The 15,588-nt window shown below is 52.1% G+C and overlaps 7 protein-coding genes across 7 annotated transcripts; 6 read left to right on the forward strand and 1 right to left on the reverse strand.

Annotated features, from left to right (window-relative positions):
• Window positions 1–1,407: 1,407 nt before the first annotated feature.
• Window positions 1,408–3,042, forward strand: LRP88_08674 (cyclophilin-like domain-containing protein; the record flags this gene model as incomplete). Its single annotated transcript, XM_083245177.1, has 1 exon — window positions 1,408–3,042. One exon carries the CDS (start codon window positions 1,408–1,410, stop codon window positions 3,040–3,042), a length of 1,635 nt encoding a protein of 544 aa, XP_083099671.1.
• Window positions 3,043–4,393: 1,351 nt separating this feature from the next.
• Window positions 4,394–6,733, forward strand: LRP88_08675 (heat shock factor family protein; the record flags this gene model as incomplete). The annotated part of the gene is made up of 2 exons (XM_083245178.1): window positions 4,394–4,893; window positions 4,945–6,733. The coding sequence occupies 2 exons, from the start codon at window positions 4,394–4,396 to the stop codon at window positions 6,731–6,733; spliced, it is 2,289 nt and encodes a 762-aa protein (XP_083099672.1).
• Window positions 6,734–8,893: 2,160 nt separating this feature from the next.
• Window positions 8,894–11,679, forward strand: LRP88_08676 (uncharacterized protein; the record flags this gene model as incomplete). The annotated part of the gene is made up of 6 exons (XM_083245179.1): window positions 8,894–8,957; window positions 9,261–9,544; window positions 9,741–9,887; window positions 10,151–10,358; window positions 10,488–11,302; window positions 11,575–11,679. The coding sequence occupies 6 exons, from the start codon at window positions 8,894–8,896 to the stop codon at window positions 11,677–11,679; spliced, it is 1,623 nt and encodes a 540-aa protein (XP_083099673.1).
• Window positions 11,680–12,421: 742 nt separating this feature from the next.
• LRP88_08677 (uncharacterized protein) lies at window positions 12,422–13,111 on the forward strand (the record flags this gene model as incomplete). Its single annotated transcript, XM_083245180.1, has 1 exon — window positions 12,422–13,111. One exon carries the CDS (start codon window positions 12,422–12,424, stop codon window positions 13,109–13,111), a length of 690 nt encoding a protein of 229 aa, XP_083099674.1.
• A 258-nt stretch (window positions 13,112–13,369) lies between these two features.
• Window positions 13,370–13,934, reverse strand: LRP88_08678 (cyclophilin-like domain-containing protein; the record flags this gene model as incomplete). The annotated part of the gene is made up of 2 exons (XM_083245181.1): window positions 13,370–13,795; window positions 13,857–13,934. The coding sequence occupies 2 exons, from the start codon at window positions 13,932–13,934 to the stop codon at window positions 13,370–13,372; spliced, it is 504 nt and encodes a 167-aa protein (XP_083099675.1).
• Window positions 13,935–14,586: 652 nt separating this feature from the next.
• Window positions 14,587–14,820, forward strand: LRP88_08679 (uncharacterized protein; the record flags this gene model as incomplete). Its single annotated transcript, XM_083245182.1, has 1 exon — window positions 14,587–14,820. The coding sequence occupies one exon, from the start codon at window positions 14,587–14,589 to the stop codon at window positions 14,818–14,820; it is 234 nt and encodes a 77-aa protein (XP_083099676.1).
• A 27-nt stretch (window positions 14,821–14,847) lies between these two features.
• LRP88_08680 (uncharacterized protein) lies at window positions 14,848–15,387 on the forward strand (the record flags this gene model as incomplete). The annotated part of the gene is made up of 1 exon (XM_083245183.1): window positions 14,848–15,387. The coding sequence occupies one exon, from the start codon at window positions 14,848–14,850 to the stop codon at window positions 15,385–15,387; it is 540 nt and encodes a 179-aa protein (XP_083099677.1).
• Window positions 15,388–15,588: the final 201 nt, after the last annotated feature.

Raw genomic sequence — 15,588 nt, forward strand, 5'->3', positions numbered from 1 at the left:
TTGCTGTCCCCTCGGTGTAATCAAGACCGAGATCATCACTTGCGTCAGACCCACTGCCGACGTGCTTGTGCGAGAATTGCGGGAAACAAAGCTGTCCACCGCTAGATAAACGGAAGAGATACGGGAAAGAAGGTATATCGCTCAGGGGAGGGGTGCCTTGATCCAGGTAGCTAGAGGAGCATTAGGTCAAGGCTTGCGTCGACCATTGGCGGCAAATTCCATGCCTTCACTCAACCATCCAGCTCCGTCACAAGTATCCTGATCGTCTGAAGGATCAATATTCTTCAGGGCCCATCTACAATGGATAACTGCATATGACAGCTTAGTAAAGGAAGATAAAATGCAACTGTTTGGCTCAAGCCGGGTATTCTTGTACCACCCTCTCCGGAAACCCCCCCTTGTGCTGCACAAGCCCAAACAAGGAATCCCCCACGGGTCTCATGGATAAATGCAGTATGGCTGCTTGTGACCCATACCAGGGGGTGTAAACAGTGTGGCTGTCATGGTCAAACCAACGTGAAACTATTGGTGTATTTTGTCTCCGGAGTTAAGTTTCCCGCTGATGGAGAGCTTAACGCGAACAACGATACACGACTGCCCCCACTGGAGCTTGTAAATGTCCTGACTACCTGACAAAACTGTGTGTTAGACGAGAAGGTAGCTCAACACTTGGGTTCACCCGAAAACTACCGACGGATTACTGAATTGACGGAAAAGTCACCATATATCTAATGCGCCGGAACAAGTGAAGCATTCTGAGCAGCTGGCTAAAATACTCGTCGCAACTCAGACAACGGCTTCTCTGACGGATTTTGCAGGGCAAACTAGACCAGCATCCTTCCATTATCCTCAAGTTCGGCCAAATTCACTACCATCAAGGGCAGCTGGTGCAAATAGCTTGCTATCCATGGATGAGAAGCGCGGGAGGTGGTTGTCATGGATCAGTTGGTAGGTGCCTCTGTAGGTACCCCTCCCCCAAGATTCTAGCACCTCTCTAATACCCTGCCTTTTTAATCCACAAACCACAATATGAAAAAAGTATGATTATAGATCTAAGCTCATATGTAAAGACTTGAGAGTATATTTTATTTATTTCATATTTTTATTTACTCATCTTATTCTAAGTTACGTCTCTGTGTCCTGATGAAGTTCTTATTGTCATCAGTTTGCTTTCTTTTTCTTGGTCCAGCCCGTGGTGAGCTTCCAGTCGGGTTGCTGATCGGTACGTACCTTTGACGTGAATCTTATCGATAAGGGACCGGAGTGGGTCGATCTTGCGGCTCAAGCCTGGAGCTTGACGCGAGCTAACTTGAAACTTCGACCTTCACGACCTTCAACACGCGACCTCGGCTTTCTATCTTCACATTAGGCGATCGACCTTGACATTGACGGGGCCACGTATTCGAGATGTCGGCGATTTACAATCTCGAGCCGCAGCCCACTGCGTCAGTCATCATCCACACGAATCGCGGAGAGCTGTCTGTCGAGCTGTTCGCAAAGCAGACTCCGCTAACATGTCGCAACTTCCTGCAATTGGCCCTCGATGGCTACTACGATAATACCATCTTCCATCGCCTGGTTCCCGGATTCATCTTGCAAGGTGGCGATCCGACAGGTACAGGCAACGGCGGAGAATCGATATACGATGGAGGCGCATTCAGTGGCGACCTGGATCCGTGGCCCATGGACCAGCGTCAGGGAAAGAATGCAGGGCCAACGGGAATCAACTTCAAGGACGAATTCCATTCACGTCTCAAGTTTAACCGTCGAGGTCTGCTGGGTTCTGCGAACGAATCGCGCCCCGATACGAATGGCAGCCAGTTCTTCTTTACCCTCGACAAGGCGGATGAACTCACCGGCAAGAACACCCTTTTCGGTCGAATCGCCGGCGATACCATCTATAACTTGGCGAAAATGGGCGAGGCAGAGGTGGACGAGGCGACAGAGCGACCAGTCTACCCTGTGAAAATCGAGAGGATAGAGATCCTGGTGAACCCTTTCGACGACATGAAGAAGCGATCCCGGGTTGCCGTCCAAGCTCCAAGCAAGACAACTACGGCAAAGGACAAAAAGAAGAAGCGGAAGGGAGGAAAGCAGCTTCTCAGCTTCGGGGACGAGGAGGGCGACGAAGACATGCCAGTGCTGAAAAAGAAAAAGTTTGATACGAGAATTGTCATGGAAACCGATCATGACGAGGAACCGCCTAAGGAGAAGCCCGTGAAACAAAAGGCGAAAAGGGAGGAGGCACCAAAGAAGTTGCCAGTGAAAGAGGATGATGATGAGGAGGACAGGAGGGAACCAGAACCACACAAGAAAACAGAACGAAAGCCCAGCCCACCTGCGCGCCAGCGCGAGGAGTACAGATCTCCCGAGCCCGAGCCGCCAAAGAAGACTGCTCTGGAGCGGGCCAACGAGGAAATGGCAGCGCTGATGGCATCAATGAGACGGAACATTCACACTGAGGCGCCTGTGCAAGAGAAGAAGAAGACTGCGCTGGAGTCCATGATCCCTGAGACATCTATCAGGGGCCGCAAGCGAAGGCCCGGTGCCAGCAATGCATCAGCAACTGAGGATGCAAAGACACTTCGCATGCTGAAGGCCTTTCAGTCTAGGCTGGACAAGGCACCCCCGGAAAAGGACAACGAGCCCTCAGCGCCCGTTGTCAAGGAAGAAGAGGGAGGTGCTCAAGCTGCAGATGATGAAGCTGAGTTGTGCGATTTGCACTTTATTGCAAACTGTCAGAGCTGCACCTCATGGGACAAGCAGGAGAAGGAGGAAAGCGATGACGAGGGCTGGATGTCACACTCTTTGAGCTTTGCGGCAGATAAACTGGGCAAAGATCTCAGCAACCGCAAGAAGGCCGAGGAGGAGCTAGTGGTGATTGATCCACGCGAGAAAGCACGAAATCTCAAGGAAGAGAAGCGGGCAGGGCGTGATGCAAGACAGGGGAAGACGGGGAGAGCATGGGATCAAGCACGAGACGCTGCAAGGAACGCCAAGATGGCTCAGGCGGCGTCTCTGGCGGGAAGAGGTGCAAAGTAGATGGCATTGCTTGGAGTTGAGCTACGAATCAGGTTTCGTTGTTATGTACAGATAATAATGCAGGAGAAGGAGAGCTACAAGGTCGGAGGTTGTCAAAGGACGTAATAGGAAAGGCCACGATACCCCAGCGCAACCATGGTCCACGGTCATGGTTCATTATGCCCCTGCTTAACTTGGCTGGCCATGACGCCAACGCCAGTTCGTTGAAGAGAACTGGCATTATGTCGCGTCTCCACACTGACGATGTCATGTGTCGATCACACAATCGCGATGAAATTTTCATTGTTCGTCGAGAGGGGGAAAATGAGATGGAGCTACGGTGAATGAATATGCAGACAAAGATCAGATGAACCGTATTAAAGACATTAAAAACAAGGATAACCAAGAATTAAAAAGGGATTAGCAGGACATAGACCTCAAAGTGAGATCCCGTTTGTACCTTGAAATTAGTACCGAGACAAATCACGTGAAAAACGACAGGCTCAAGTCTTTCGCGAACAGCCCTGATTGGTCGGCAGAGATTTGACAATTGAAGCCGCCCGCCCCAAACGCTCCGAGGGACCCATATCGCGACCGCCAACTCCATCATCATCATTATCTTGCCCACCTCTTTCAACGGCGCGACTCATTGCTTTGATCTCTGGTTTGTGCATCGCCCTTTACCTTGCACTCCAGAATGGGTACGTCGCGGCAGCACATGATCCATCCTTGATTTGAACGAACCAAGGCTACCAAGAGCAAACCACACGAAGCGCCTCCCGTCTTGTCCCAGTTTCGCCCGACGCGCTCCGCGAACCAAGCCTGCTTTGAGGCATCCCAACACGCCTACTAGATATTCTAGAGAAAAGACGACTCACAGCATCCTTTGGCTTCTTTTTCGACCGTTGCTTTCTCTGCGATCGTCTCGCGAGGCTGTGCCTTTATCCTCGATCAATTCTGCTTCTTCCAGGCAAACCTTTTTAAAACCGACCTAGCTGCGATAAAACAGTCCTCCAACACTCTCGTGCGACTACTTGAAATCCCGCGCGCACTGCGTAACCTTCCTCGAAAACCCGACGCGACCGTCAAGGACCCTCTTATCAGCGCTTATCACCAACAACTCTGCGCGCCAGAGACGCAAATCGTTGAACCACCCGAACACATCTTTCCGGCTTCCGACCACATCGAGGAGACGATTCGCAAAACTTTCGCCGTTCAGAAAAACGAGGCTGTGAGGCAGACTCGTTGAAAAGGCAACCAACAGCAGCCTTGAAATCTCGCCCACAGAGATCAGGCATCGAGAACACGTCCAGGCTCCCAAAACCGCATCCGGCCACGTTCAGGAAGCGTGAACTTCCCAAACCCAAGATTCATGTCGGCACCCAACCCTAGAAAACGAGCGGCTCCTGGTGCATCACCCATGATGCCTCTCCCGCAGCAGATGCAGCAACAATACAACGCGGGGAATGCAGCCAACGACCAGATACTACGATGGAATGGCTTGGGCGATACTTCGGGATTCGTGAATGGGGTGGATGGGCTGATGGATGGAAATGGCCAAGTGGGCAACTTTGGACTGGTTCCGGCGCAGCCGCAGTTTCCTCAGCCCGTGCCGACACCTTCAAACTCACTTGCTCGACGGCAGATGAATCGGGCGCTGATCCCAACCAATCCCCGAGCAAATTTTGATGGTTCTGTCGATACGTGGGGAAACTTTGTTGGAGACGAGAATGCCCTGTTGCAACAGAATTCTGGCGAGAACATGACTGAGCAGGACAACATTGAGTTGCTGGAGGAGATGGCACAAAAAGCCAAGAGGGAGGCACAAGCAAAACGCAAACAAATCCCGCCGTTTGTGCAAAAGCTGAGCAGGTAAGATACCCATGATTTCTTGATGTGTTTTCACAAGCTGACCATGACAAGCTTTCTTGAAGAGCGGAAGAACGAGGACTTGATTCGGTGGTCGGAAAAGGGAGATTCCTTCATCGTGCTAGATGAAGATGAGTTTGCCAAAACATTGATCCCCGAACTGTTCAAGCACAACAACTATGCATCGTTCGTCCGCCAACTCAACATGTACGGCTTCCACAAGCGTGTCGGGCTCTCGGACAACTCGATGCGGGCCAGTGAACGCAAGAACAAGAGTCCTAGCGAGTACTCTAACCCCTACTTCCGGCGAGGCCATCCCAACCTTCTGTGGCTCATCAACAAGCCCAAGAGTGGAAGCAAAGCAAAGAAGGGAGCTAAGAACGCTGAGGGCGAAAATGACAGTGAGGAGGAGGTTGGGAACGAGGAAACGCTCGGTCAAGGGCTGGGCTCTTCCAACCCACAGGCGGCACGATCCTTGCCAGCTGGGGCCGAATCGCAGCCCTTACCGAAGAAGGAGATGTCATTGATACGAGACGAGCTGGCCAAGGTGCGCGAGCAACAGAAGTTGATCCTCGGTGCCATCAACCGGCTGCAACGGAACAATAACGACCTGTACAACCAGGCCGTCATGTTCCAGACCCAGCACGACCGTCACCAGAACTCGATCAACGCCATTCTCAACTTTCTGGCCAATGTCTTCAGGAAAACATTGGAGGACCAGGGCAACTCGCAGAACGTCAGCGACATCATATCCAGCATGATCACCAACCAGGGCCAGCAGCCTGCACAGCATGGAAGCGTGGTTGATCTGGGAGATTTTATTCAACAAATGGATCCGACAACGTACGGCACACCTCATAAGAAGGCCCGTGGACTGCTTCCTCCAATCCCGAACCAGAACGGCCGGTCGCAGTCGGCAAGATCATCATCAACTCCGACGTCGAACTATCAGCCCGTTGGTATCAGCCATCACAATCCAGAGATGGGCCACGTCACTGAACTAGTCGAGGGCTCGCCAACCGACACAACCTCGCCCAGCCTTCGACAGGAGCTCGAGACAAACCCCCATGAGCAGATGATGAAGATCATCAATGACCACAACGCAACAAACACGCACGGCCTAGATCTTCCAGAGGCGGCTAAGCTTGTCGCAAATGCACCCAACACTCTAAGCAACGACCAGCGAAGCAAGCTAGTCAACTTCATGGCTGGTCAATCTTCGTCTGCGCCCTCTGCCAAGTCCACCCCTGCCCCAACTCCTGTGTCCGCGACCTCATCTGTTCCTCACATACCTTCTTCCAACCCCCCGCCGATGACGATGCCAGCCATGCCCCCGTCGGCCTCGGTCTCACCTCCCGCTGCCGAAGCTCATCCTCCTCCGTCACTGTCCCCCATCATGCAACCGCCCATGGCGCCGCCTTCTCTGAACGAAATCAATACGAACCAGGTTGACCTAGAGCAACTGCAACGCCTGCAAAGTGAACAAGACGCCAAGATCAGCGAGCTGGGCAACCTGCTCGGCCCGCTAAGCCCATCCGGACACATCCCTGGCCTCGGTGAAGGCGATTCATACTTTGACCCTCCGCCGGTGGACCTCGATCAGTACTTTGACAGCAACGCTTTTCTCAACGATGGTCATTTCGGTGGTGATGGCAATGATTTCAACTTTACACTCGACACGGATCCTACTCACCAGAACACATCGCTACACCCTGGACACGCAATGCAGCACGGTGGAAATACCAACACTCCTAGCCCAGCAGGGACTGAAGAAATTCCTCGGGATGACTTGGGGTTAGACGGTAGTCCTGATCGACTGTCCAAGCGGCAAAGAGTTGGCTAGCAGCCATACTTTGGAAATATGTTTGGTTGAGGGGATGCGGCATGTCGAGACTACAACTCGGTCATGTCTCGAGGTGGTTAAGTGGTGGTTCTTTTTGATGCGCACTTGTATTATTCGATTTTCATACCCCTACACCTACATACATGTGCGCGAAAATGATGACGAACTTGAGGACTTTTTCTTGGAAGTTTTATCTCCAAAGGCAACGGGCGAGAAATGGATGGGTCAGCTTTTGGAAGCATATCGGGAGAGCGAGTCGGTTATTATTTCTGCGGAAACGAAAAAGAAGAGTTGCGAATGCAAGCAATAGAATCGAGCAGCGGGATAGCATAGTATTGCTCAAGGTATACAGATATTCAACACACCAACTTCACTATTCTCGATGTGAAGTACCAGCTTGGCGGTGATATACTGTGCTCCCTGAGCGAGACACTTCTCAATCCTTACGTGCTTGTTCATGTAATGTTAATAAAAGATTTAAGAATTTTACTAGATTTCATTATGAAGCTCTTCCTATGAAATGACTGCATGCCACTCGACACACAAGCGGCTTCACCTGAAGATATCACCATCACAACGAAGTATCTGTCCGTCACAGTAACAAGAGCCTTCCTCCATACCCCCGACACTGTGAGACACGGACATGCTCGTCCCAGGACAATAGAAACATATTGTCGTTCTCATTCTGGGTGTGGAGAGGGACGTTGACGCTCCATTCTCTACCAACAAGCGTCAGATCTACGCAGGCATCACTAGACGAGAGACCAATACCGTCCCCGTATTCCGTTAACCCCTCGAGTTACATACTTTGAGAGATGAAGGCAAGGTTGGCTCGGCTGGAGACAACATCTTTCAACAGTTTATCCAGTTCTGCGGCAAGAATCGTGATAGCAATCGCATACCCAACGCAAACATTGAAGTATAACTAAGAATCCCCATCAACAACAATACCTCAGAGCTCTCCAGGTTTGCGGAGCAACTAGCTAACATCCAGTTGGCATTATGCTCAAACCCACTTCGCTTCACCAGCATCAGTACCTTTGTGGCGAGTTGCCAGCTTCGCGGCTGTTCCTTTGTTAGCCAAAACTGGCCGCATTGGATTCCGCAAATATGCTCGCTTCTTCTTTGCCATGCACTCAGAACAGGGGCTGTCCGCGAAACATCTTGGACAGAACTGCGGCAGGCTATACGAGGGACGCAACAAACTGGTGGTCTGAGCCCACCCAGCTAACCAATGTAGGATGTCTTGATCTGTTCTTGCCAGTGGCCGCACCCCCCCCCCCCGGCCCTGTGCCCTCTACTACCCAGGCGTCTCGGCTGCTCTGGGTGGACAGAAGGTATTTGAAGGGTTTCACGAGAATCTTCATACCGAGTTCACCCTCGACAATCCAACCCACGGTCAAGCCCACATCGCCCTCGCGATCCGGTTTCCTCAAGTCGACGAAGCTTTCAGCATCTTTTTATCGCGTCCGAGATGGCCGTGAGGCCCCTGATCTTATCATTCTCGGTCTGATTCTTTCCTGGCACCTTTACTGTCCAGGGGTATGAGCTCTCCGACGAGGACTACGGGGTCTTCGACCGAAGACAACAAGATGGCAGTTGTTCGTCTGAAGATCAACCCTGACTAGGCTCCCGTCATCGATGGAGTCGGTCTTCCGTTCGAAGGGGCGACAGAGATGATTGACAGCTACCTACGTCAATCTCGACGCCAAGATCCAGGGTTGTCGGCCGCTCAGTTACATCTTGGCTCAGGACGAGTTTCATTTTCTTTTCCGCGACCGGGGCATCCTGCCCAAGGCTAAGGTCTGATTCGAAAATGATATCCCATAATCCGGACCACCCTACCCTTATGGGTTTAAGTAAGTGCATTTAACCCAACAAACCAGTATCCCACTGACAGCACCCTACAGCCACATTTGGGACCAAGAGATGTTCCAAGAGATTATTCCCGCGAACCTCCGCCCGAGCCAGTATCCTGTCACATACCACTTTGACGGACCGAACGAGGGTCGGACCTCTCCAGTCGTGCTGGAGGTGTTCTAGGTCATGGAAGATTGCGACACAGTCCGATGTCTTGAGATTAATGCCCGATTCATTATCCGTAAGCTCGACAAGGACAAGTCAACTAAGGATAACACGCATTTCCTCCTTGTTATCAACATGTTCGATCAGTTGAGTCCCTCTAACCGCGATAGAAGAGCCTTCTTTGCTAACCAGTGCAGATGTCCGAATTTGCGAGCACTCTCCCTCGTGTGGCCAAAGAGGGTTCGACTGTGAAGCTCTTCAGTGGACCACCGCCCCTTCCAACACTTGGTCCGACAGACGATCAGTACTGAGATGGAGTGATCCAACGCTTCAAGCGTACTGGGCAGGCATGTCTCGTCCTGAACGAGCAGCTGCGCATCGCGAGCGGATAATTCGACCTGACCCGCGCTCTCATCTACCCCGAGGTCTCGGCGGTCCTTGGAGGACAGAAAGTAGGCGTTGCCGATACTCAACACGAAGTTTGTTGTCTCGAACGCCACAGTCAGTCAAGCCTATGGCATCTCCATCAAGTTTTTGCCTGGGACGTTTGACGTTCAGGCTCATGAGCTTACTGACGAAGACTACGTGACCCTCCATGGTCTCGGATCTTCCGCCAAGGACAACAACACGGCAGACGTGTATTTGAAGCTCAAGTCAGACCAGGCATCTCTCGTCGTCGAAGGCATTGGTCTTGCATTCGAGGGGGCGACGCAGGTCATCGATGACTATATCAACGCAAGCGCCAAAATTCAAGGTTTCCGATCGTTCGGTGATATTCTCTCGCAAGTCGAATTCCATTTCCTCTTCCGCGAACGAAGCATCTTGCACAGAGCCAATACTGGTTTTGAGAAAGACATCTCACTTCCCTCTGGCCATGCGATTCGAGGAGTTACCATGAATCACTAGTGAGGTCCCATCTACCCCTATGGCTCCAAGTAAGTGCACTTGACTTGATATACCACACACTTCTAACATCTGGTAGGCACATTTGAAACCTGGAACACTTCAAGGACATCCTTCGCGAAAATCTACGCCCAACGCAGTACCCCGCTCTCTAAGTTGCCAGTCTGACATCCCCAACGATGACCAAACATCCCTCAACGCAATCCGCTTGGAGGAGATTTTCTGGGTAGTCGAGGATTACGATGAGATTCAATTTCTCGAGGCGAAGGGTCCAAGGAGGGCGCGGGTGTGGAGGTCTTTTTTGGCCTCCCGCCACCACCTATTCCACAAGGAATGAAGGACAACATCGTGCCCGTTCACAAACAACCCTGAGCATCCCATAACGGCAACTTGGTTCTCGAAGTGCGACGACCAAAGTCCGAGACTGCGCCCGCCTATGACCAGGAGTTCCAGTCGTTCGCGTCGTACTCTGAGGGACAAGACCACTAGGAATCTGTCTACCTCAAGTTCGATGCTGGCCCCAAGGTTGCCAAACGCCGTGTCGCAGCGATTGGCAAAGTGTTTTGTCCCGTCCTGCCCGATCTGCCGGGCAACAAGACACATCAGCGCGAGGATGAAGACTACGACGAAGATGAAAATAAAGATGAGGATAAGAACAGTCCAGCAGGCCCCGGTCTCTCTGCCGTTACGACAGCAAGTTAGTATACCATTATCCTATCTTTACTATAGCAATTATTAAGAATTAAACAAAGTTATGATTAATTTTGTTAGGTTCAATATAAGGTTAGGATTATTTTTAATTATATGACCCTAAAATACTCTTAAGTTACCAACCTTTTGTCGTTCGGCGAGGATTTCCTCCTCATTGTCCGGATGATTATCATTCCTCACACGCTGAGTTTCTTCGACAACACGGATTCCCACTTGGTCGAGACTATTCTTTCGAAACTTCGACCTCTCACACGCCATCGTTTCGAGAAGTACCTTGGCACTACCCCCCCCCCCCCGGGACTCGTTGGCATCTTCGGGTTTGCTGGCTCTGGAAAGACGGATACTCTTGCGATCGTCGCCCATCTCTTCCTCTCGAAGTACTCGCGTCTGGACAACGACACCTTCAGAGGTGAAGCCGTGGACGTGGTTAACTCTCTCCGATCGGCGCCGTTTGGTTGGGCTTTCGTCACAGGTGGCCCTGGTGCCGGTAAGACAACTGCCGCCGTGGCTATCGTGAAGGCCATCACCTCTCACCCCGTCGAGTCCGTCGTGCAAGCACAGGAGGATGATGCTACGTGGAAGGCCATCGAAGATGCCGCTGCCGTCAATGAGAACGTCGAGACTGCTGCGCCAGAGGCCAACGCCTTTGCCCTGCCGGAAGGGGATTTCACGCTGCCAGTCTACAAACTCCCGACTGAGGACACTGGCGATGATGAGGCCGCTGACGCCAACGCTCAAGGCACTGCTTGGCCTGGTGACACTAACACCAATGCCCAAGACTTCGCCTGGCCTGGTGAAGCAAGCGGCAACGACACGCAGCTGCACGTGTGTGCTGATGACGCCGGCAATAAGACTGCGCTCGAGTCCTGGACGGTTCCCCCTGCTGGAACCGAGCCGGGGATTGTCAGCGTGGACCTGCACACGAGCATCGTCCCAGCCCAGCCCAGCCCACTATGGCACAGGCATCCTTCCTTGAGCAGGAGACCGGAAGGCGACGGGTGGCGTCGTCGACAAGGCGGTTTTGGGACGCAGTCCAGGCAACCCGGGCGTTACGACCGGCAGTGGTCGTCTGAGTGTCGTCTTGATTGTCCAATAAGCCGCTAGGAACAACAAAGCCATTTGAAGTTTGAGCTGCTGTGGGACCTTCGAACATTGACACGAGATCGCTGGTGACTTTCACAGACAGGGAAACCGCAGTGTAGGAAGACGTGGAGCGATATGCCGGTCGGAGACTCGAGCCTATGAGTCTTCCGAACCCACCTGTCAACTTCGGTGGCGACTGGTTGCTTGTCAAGCACCGTGTTTAGTCCGTATGTGAAGCTATTGACGTCGGGGTAGATGAGAGCGCGAGCCAGGTCGAATTGGCTACTTGCGGTGCATAGCTGCTCGTTTAGGACGAAAGATGCCTGACCAGTATGCTTGAAGTGTTGGAGGACAGAGGTTCGAGCATCTGGAGCGAACTGGTTGAGCATATTCCCGTCCTGCTTATCCATCAATGTCATGACTGTCGGCTGCAGCTGGTTCTCATCTCCAGCCATGGCGACAGGGTGGAGAGTCTGACTCTAATCTTTACGCTAGGACACTGGCAAATGGATTACCTATTCCCTCGTCTTTATGTCAAGGGATAGATACTTCCCTCTATCCTTTGATCCTATGTTGAAATGCACAGTTCCTTCTTAGACTGGTCTTCCTGTTGAGACATGGATCCAGTGTCATTACCTCCCTTTGTTGGAACCTACAAAGGAGCCAATACTCACTCTTTGATTTCGCGAGCGGAACACTTCTTGGATTGGTACTTCACGCACAGAATAAAGCCATTGTTCTTAATGTGGTGAACACAATATTCATGGTACATGTACATAAAAGCATGGGTTCCGCAGCCAAAATGCTTCTCACCATCATCACTCACGATCTACTGACATCCTTAATTCTACTACTTTAACATCACCTAGCAAAGCTCGGTGAGACGGGTAGAAGAACCCAAGCGCTTTGCAGTCCCCCCATACCAAGCTCAGATTCCCAGGCCTTCTCCATTCGTCTTCAGACACCATGTCTTCAACCTGCAAGCTGAAGCTTTACATGCCCATTGACAGCCCTGACAACCGTCAGCTCGTCGAGCTCAACATCCAGTCTCTCGACAAGTGGCAGCAGAACATCGCGCAGCATTGTCCCTTTGTGTCACCTTGGTCTAGCTCAAACTCTACAGAGTGCTCCGACTGTAAGGATGGACCTGGAGATGCTGGTGCGGAGGCAGGAAAGCGGCGAGTTCCCGAACGTTCCTTGCTCTGCAGCGCACACGACGGCCACCCAGGGGACGATGAACCTGCACTCAGGGGCCTCGCCGATATGGAGGAGATGAGGGAGCAACGACTCGTGCGTACCCATCCCCTTGCCAATGGTGCCAAGGCCTCGGAGCTTTCTACCTATCGTCTCAAGGGGTGGCAACTACTCCACAGGATCATCACTGACGGCCTGACCAGCGTCGACGCTTCCCGGGTTCCTCCTTGCAGCCCTGATCAGCGAGTTTATATTCTCTCTGTCGACGAGACAGAGAGGGGAAAGCTGGTCGTACACCAGGTAGTGAATATCGATGCATGCCCCAGGAATATTCTGATGAAGCACCTGGACCAGATCGAGAAGCGAGGATGGCGCGATATTATCTGGATGGGAAACAAGGGCGAGGGTCTCCAATATATGATGAACAAGAAAGAGTGTGTTGAGACGATGGTGTGGGGTTGATTCGAGAGATGAGGCTTTCGGCGAGGAAAGGGGGTACCATATTAGATTGAGAATGCACTCATTTTCCCCTTCAAGTGTCCCGCGTGGTAGATTTGTGAACATGTATTCAAAATTCCGTGCTGTTTGATGTGATTGTGCCCGCAGCTTATAGCTTGGCCATGTCGGCGAGCCTCAACGGCGCAAACGAGACCTGATAATGTCGACAGGTCAAGTGGGTGATTTTATAATGGAACCAGCATGATAGAATGCTGTTTGAGCTCAACCAGCAATCGGATTGGCGTGAATCGTCACTTTTTCGATCCGGATGGGCTCCTTGGGCCTGTTCTTCCGATCAACCTCGACAGCCTCCATCTTGGCCAAGGTCGCCAGGCCCTCGTCTCCAATGACGCGCCCAAAGATGGTGTTGAGGCCGTCCAGATGCGGTGCCTTGTCAAAGGTGATGAAGAACTGCGAGCCGTTCGTGCCGGGTCCTTTGTTGGCCATGGACACGACACCTCGCGCGCCGTGTCGCAGCGCGGGTCGAATCTCGTCCTCGAACGCGCCTCCCCAGATGCTGCGTCCGCCCTTGGGGTTCTCTGGGGGGTTCGGTGTCGCGGGAGCTCCGGTCTGTGTCATGAACTTGGGGATAAGGCGGTGAAAGGGTGATTGATCGTAGTAGCCCGATGCGCAGAGGGCAAGGAAGTTCTGGCAGAGGTTGCTGGTCAGCCAAGGGTCCGACTGGTCTTGACGCAAATGGATGGCTTACCTCGGCCGTCTTGGGCACGCTTTCGCAGTAGACTTCAATCTTGATGTCGCCTAGCGACGTATGGAGAGTAACTGACATTTTGCCAGTCGGAGGTGGTGCGGCGATGTTGTTGTGGAGGTTAGAGAGAAGGCTGGTGCAGTTGCGAAGAAAGATGGGAAAGAAACCACACATGTTGAATGCCCCACTATCACCAACACCCAGGCACCCAGGCGACTTCGACCATCACAAGCAAGCACATCAATACCAGTAAACGCACTCGATGACATTTTCCACCGTTTTCTGCTATTTCTGTTTGTCTCCTCCTCCTCTTTCTCTACCCCGCTCTTCTCGTCTTCCTCTTTTCTCCCCTCCCTCTCTCCTCTTCCTCTTCTCTCCCTCATCTCTTCGCAATCGGTTCTAATTATTCCCTTCTCTCCCCAGCTACACTACCTTTTCCCCTCTTCCATCGGACTTGTTCACCTTCTTGGTAGCATTTTATCCTCTCGCTGGCTACTTTGCCTAGTTCCTGGCAGCTTCTGATCATGATTCACTCTCCCACTCCTCTAGGTTCGTCAAACAGCACCTTCTGGCGCCCTTGATGTCTTCCTTTTGGCTTATATCGCTCACCATCATACCTAGGACCACTTCTACATCCTACAAAATCAGTCTCTGCAAAAACGGCGCTCCCGGCTAGCCCCCCGTGGGTAATGATTCTGCCAACAGAACGGGTCAGGGAGCCCCCTTTCCTACCATGATTGTTCACCCAGAAGATCCCCTTGATGTGTCCATCGGACGGGCTGTCTTCGATGAACTAGACGGCATAGCCGACATTTCTAAGGTCCCTGAAGGGTTCTACAAGACACTGGCCGAGAAGCTGTTCTTGATGTGCCAGCGGAAGCCAAAGGAGTATCGCGAGTGCTTTGAAGCAACTATTCACAAGCTGCGCAAGCCCAATGTCCTCGGTGGCAATGTCTGGAGCGAGTAGGACGGATCCAAACATATCATCACCTTGATGGACGAAGTCGCGAAGAAGAACGCTCAGATGAAAGGCTATGTCTTCACCCTCCCGGTCCCCGTCGCCCTGGCAGCTTTCACGGTCTCTGAGTTGCGAGGCATTGGATCGCAGTCCAATGCCCTCGGTGTTTCCATGATCCGAACGGATAACGTCTTTCTGCATGCGGGCAGGCCGATCGATGTGTTCAAGCGCGAACACAATGGTATCGTTTGCCTGGGGCTGCGTCCTATAAATGCAGTCGTCAACCAAGACCTTCTCGTCAACAAAACTCTGAAACGTAGTGACGCGATGTTGTGGACCCAGTATCACCAGAAGGCTCACATGGTCCTCCCCACCTCGGTCAAGCTCACCAGCGATGAGTTTCTTGCCCAAAACCAGCACTGGCTTGACCTCCTTCTTCGTCTTCCCCTTGACGAGGATGCACAGGAAACCGTCAAGGAACATGTGCTGCGGAACCTTGACGAGAAGCTCGTCATGCAGAAGGGTGGCGATCGTCTCTGGCGATTGTTGGAACAGGTCATCTTCAACCCGTCTTAGGGTGCTTACTGCAATGCGGTACGCCACATGTCGTGACACGTCCTTTTCTTATGAGGCTCGATGTAACACGGTCATCAAGGCCACGGTACGTTTTCCCCAAATGACTGACTCACGATATATCAGAGACTGGCTAACGACATATTAGAGACCGGCTAACAACGTATTAGAAAACAAAAGGGGCGACCAGTTTGATGGAGGAAG

Source organism: Fusarium phalaenopsidis, assembly GCF_050370095.1.
Source record: "Fusarium phalaenopsidis strain FUZ10S chromosome Unknown contig_32302, whole genome shotgun sequence".
In the NCBI taxonomy this organism is placed as follows: Eukaryota; Fungi; Ascomycota; class Sordariomycetes; order Hypocreales; family Nectriaceae; genus Fusarium; species Fusarium phalaenopsidis.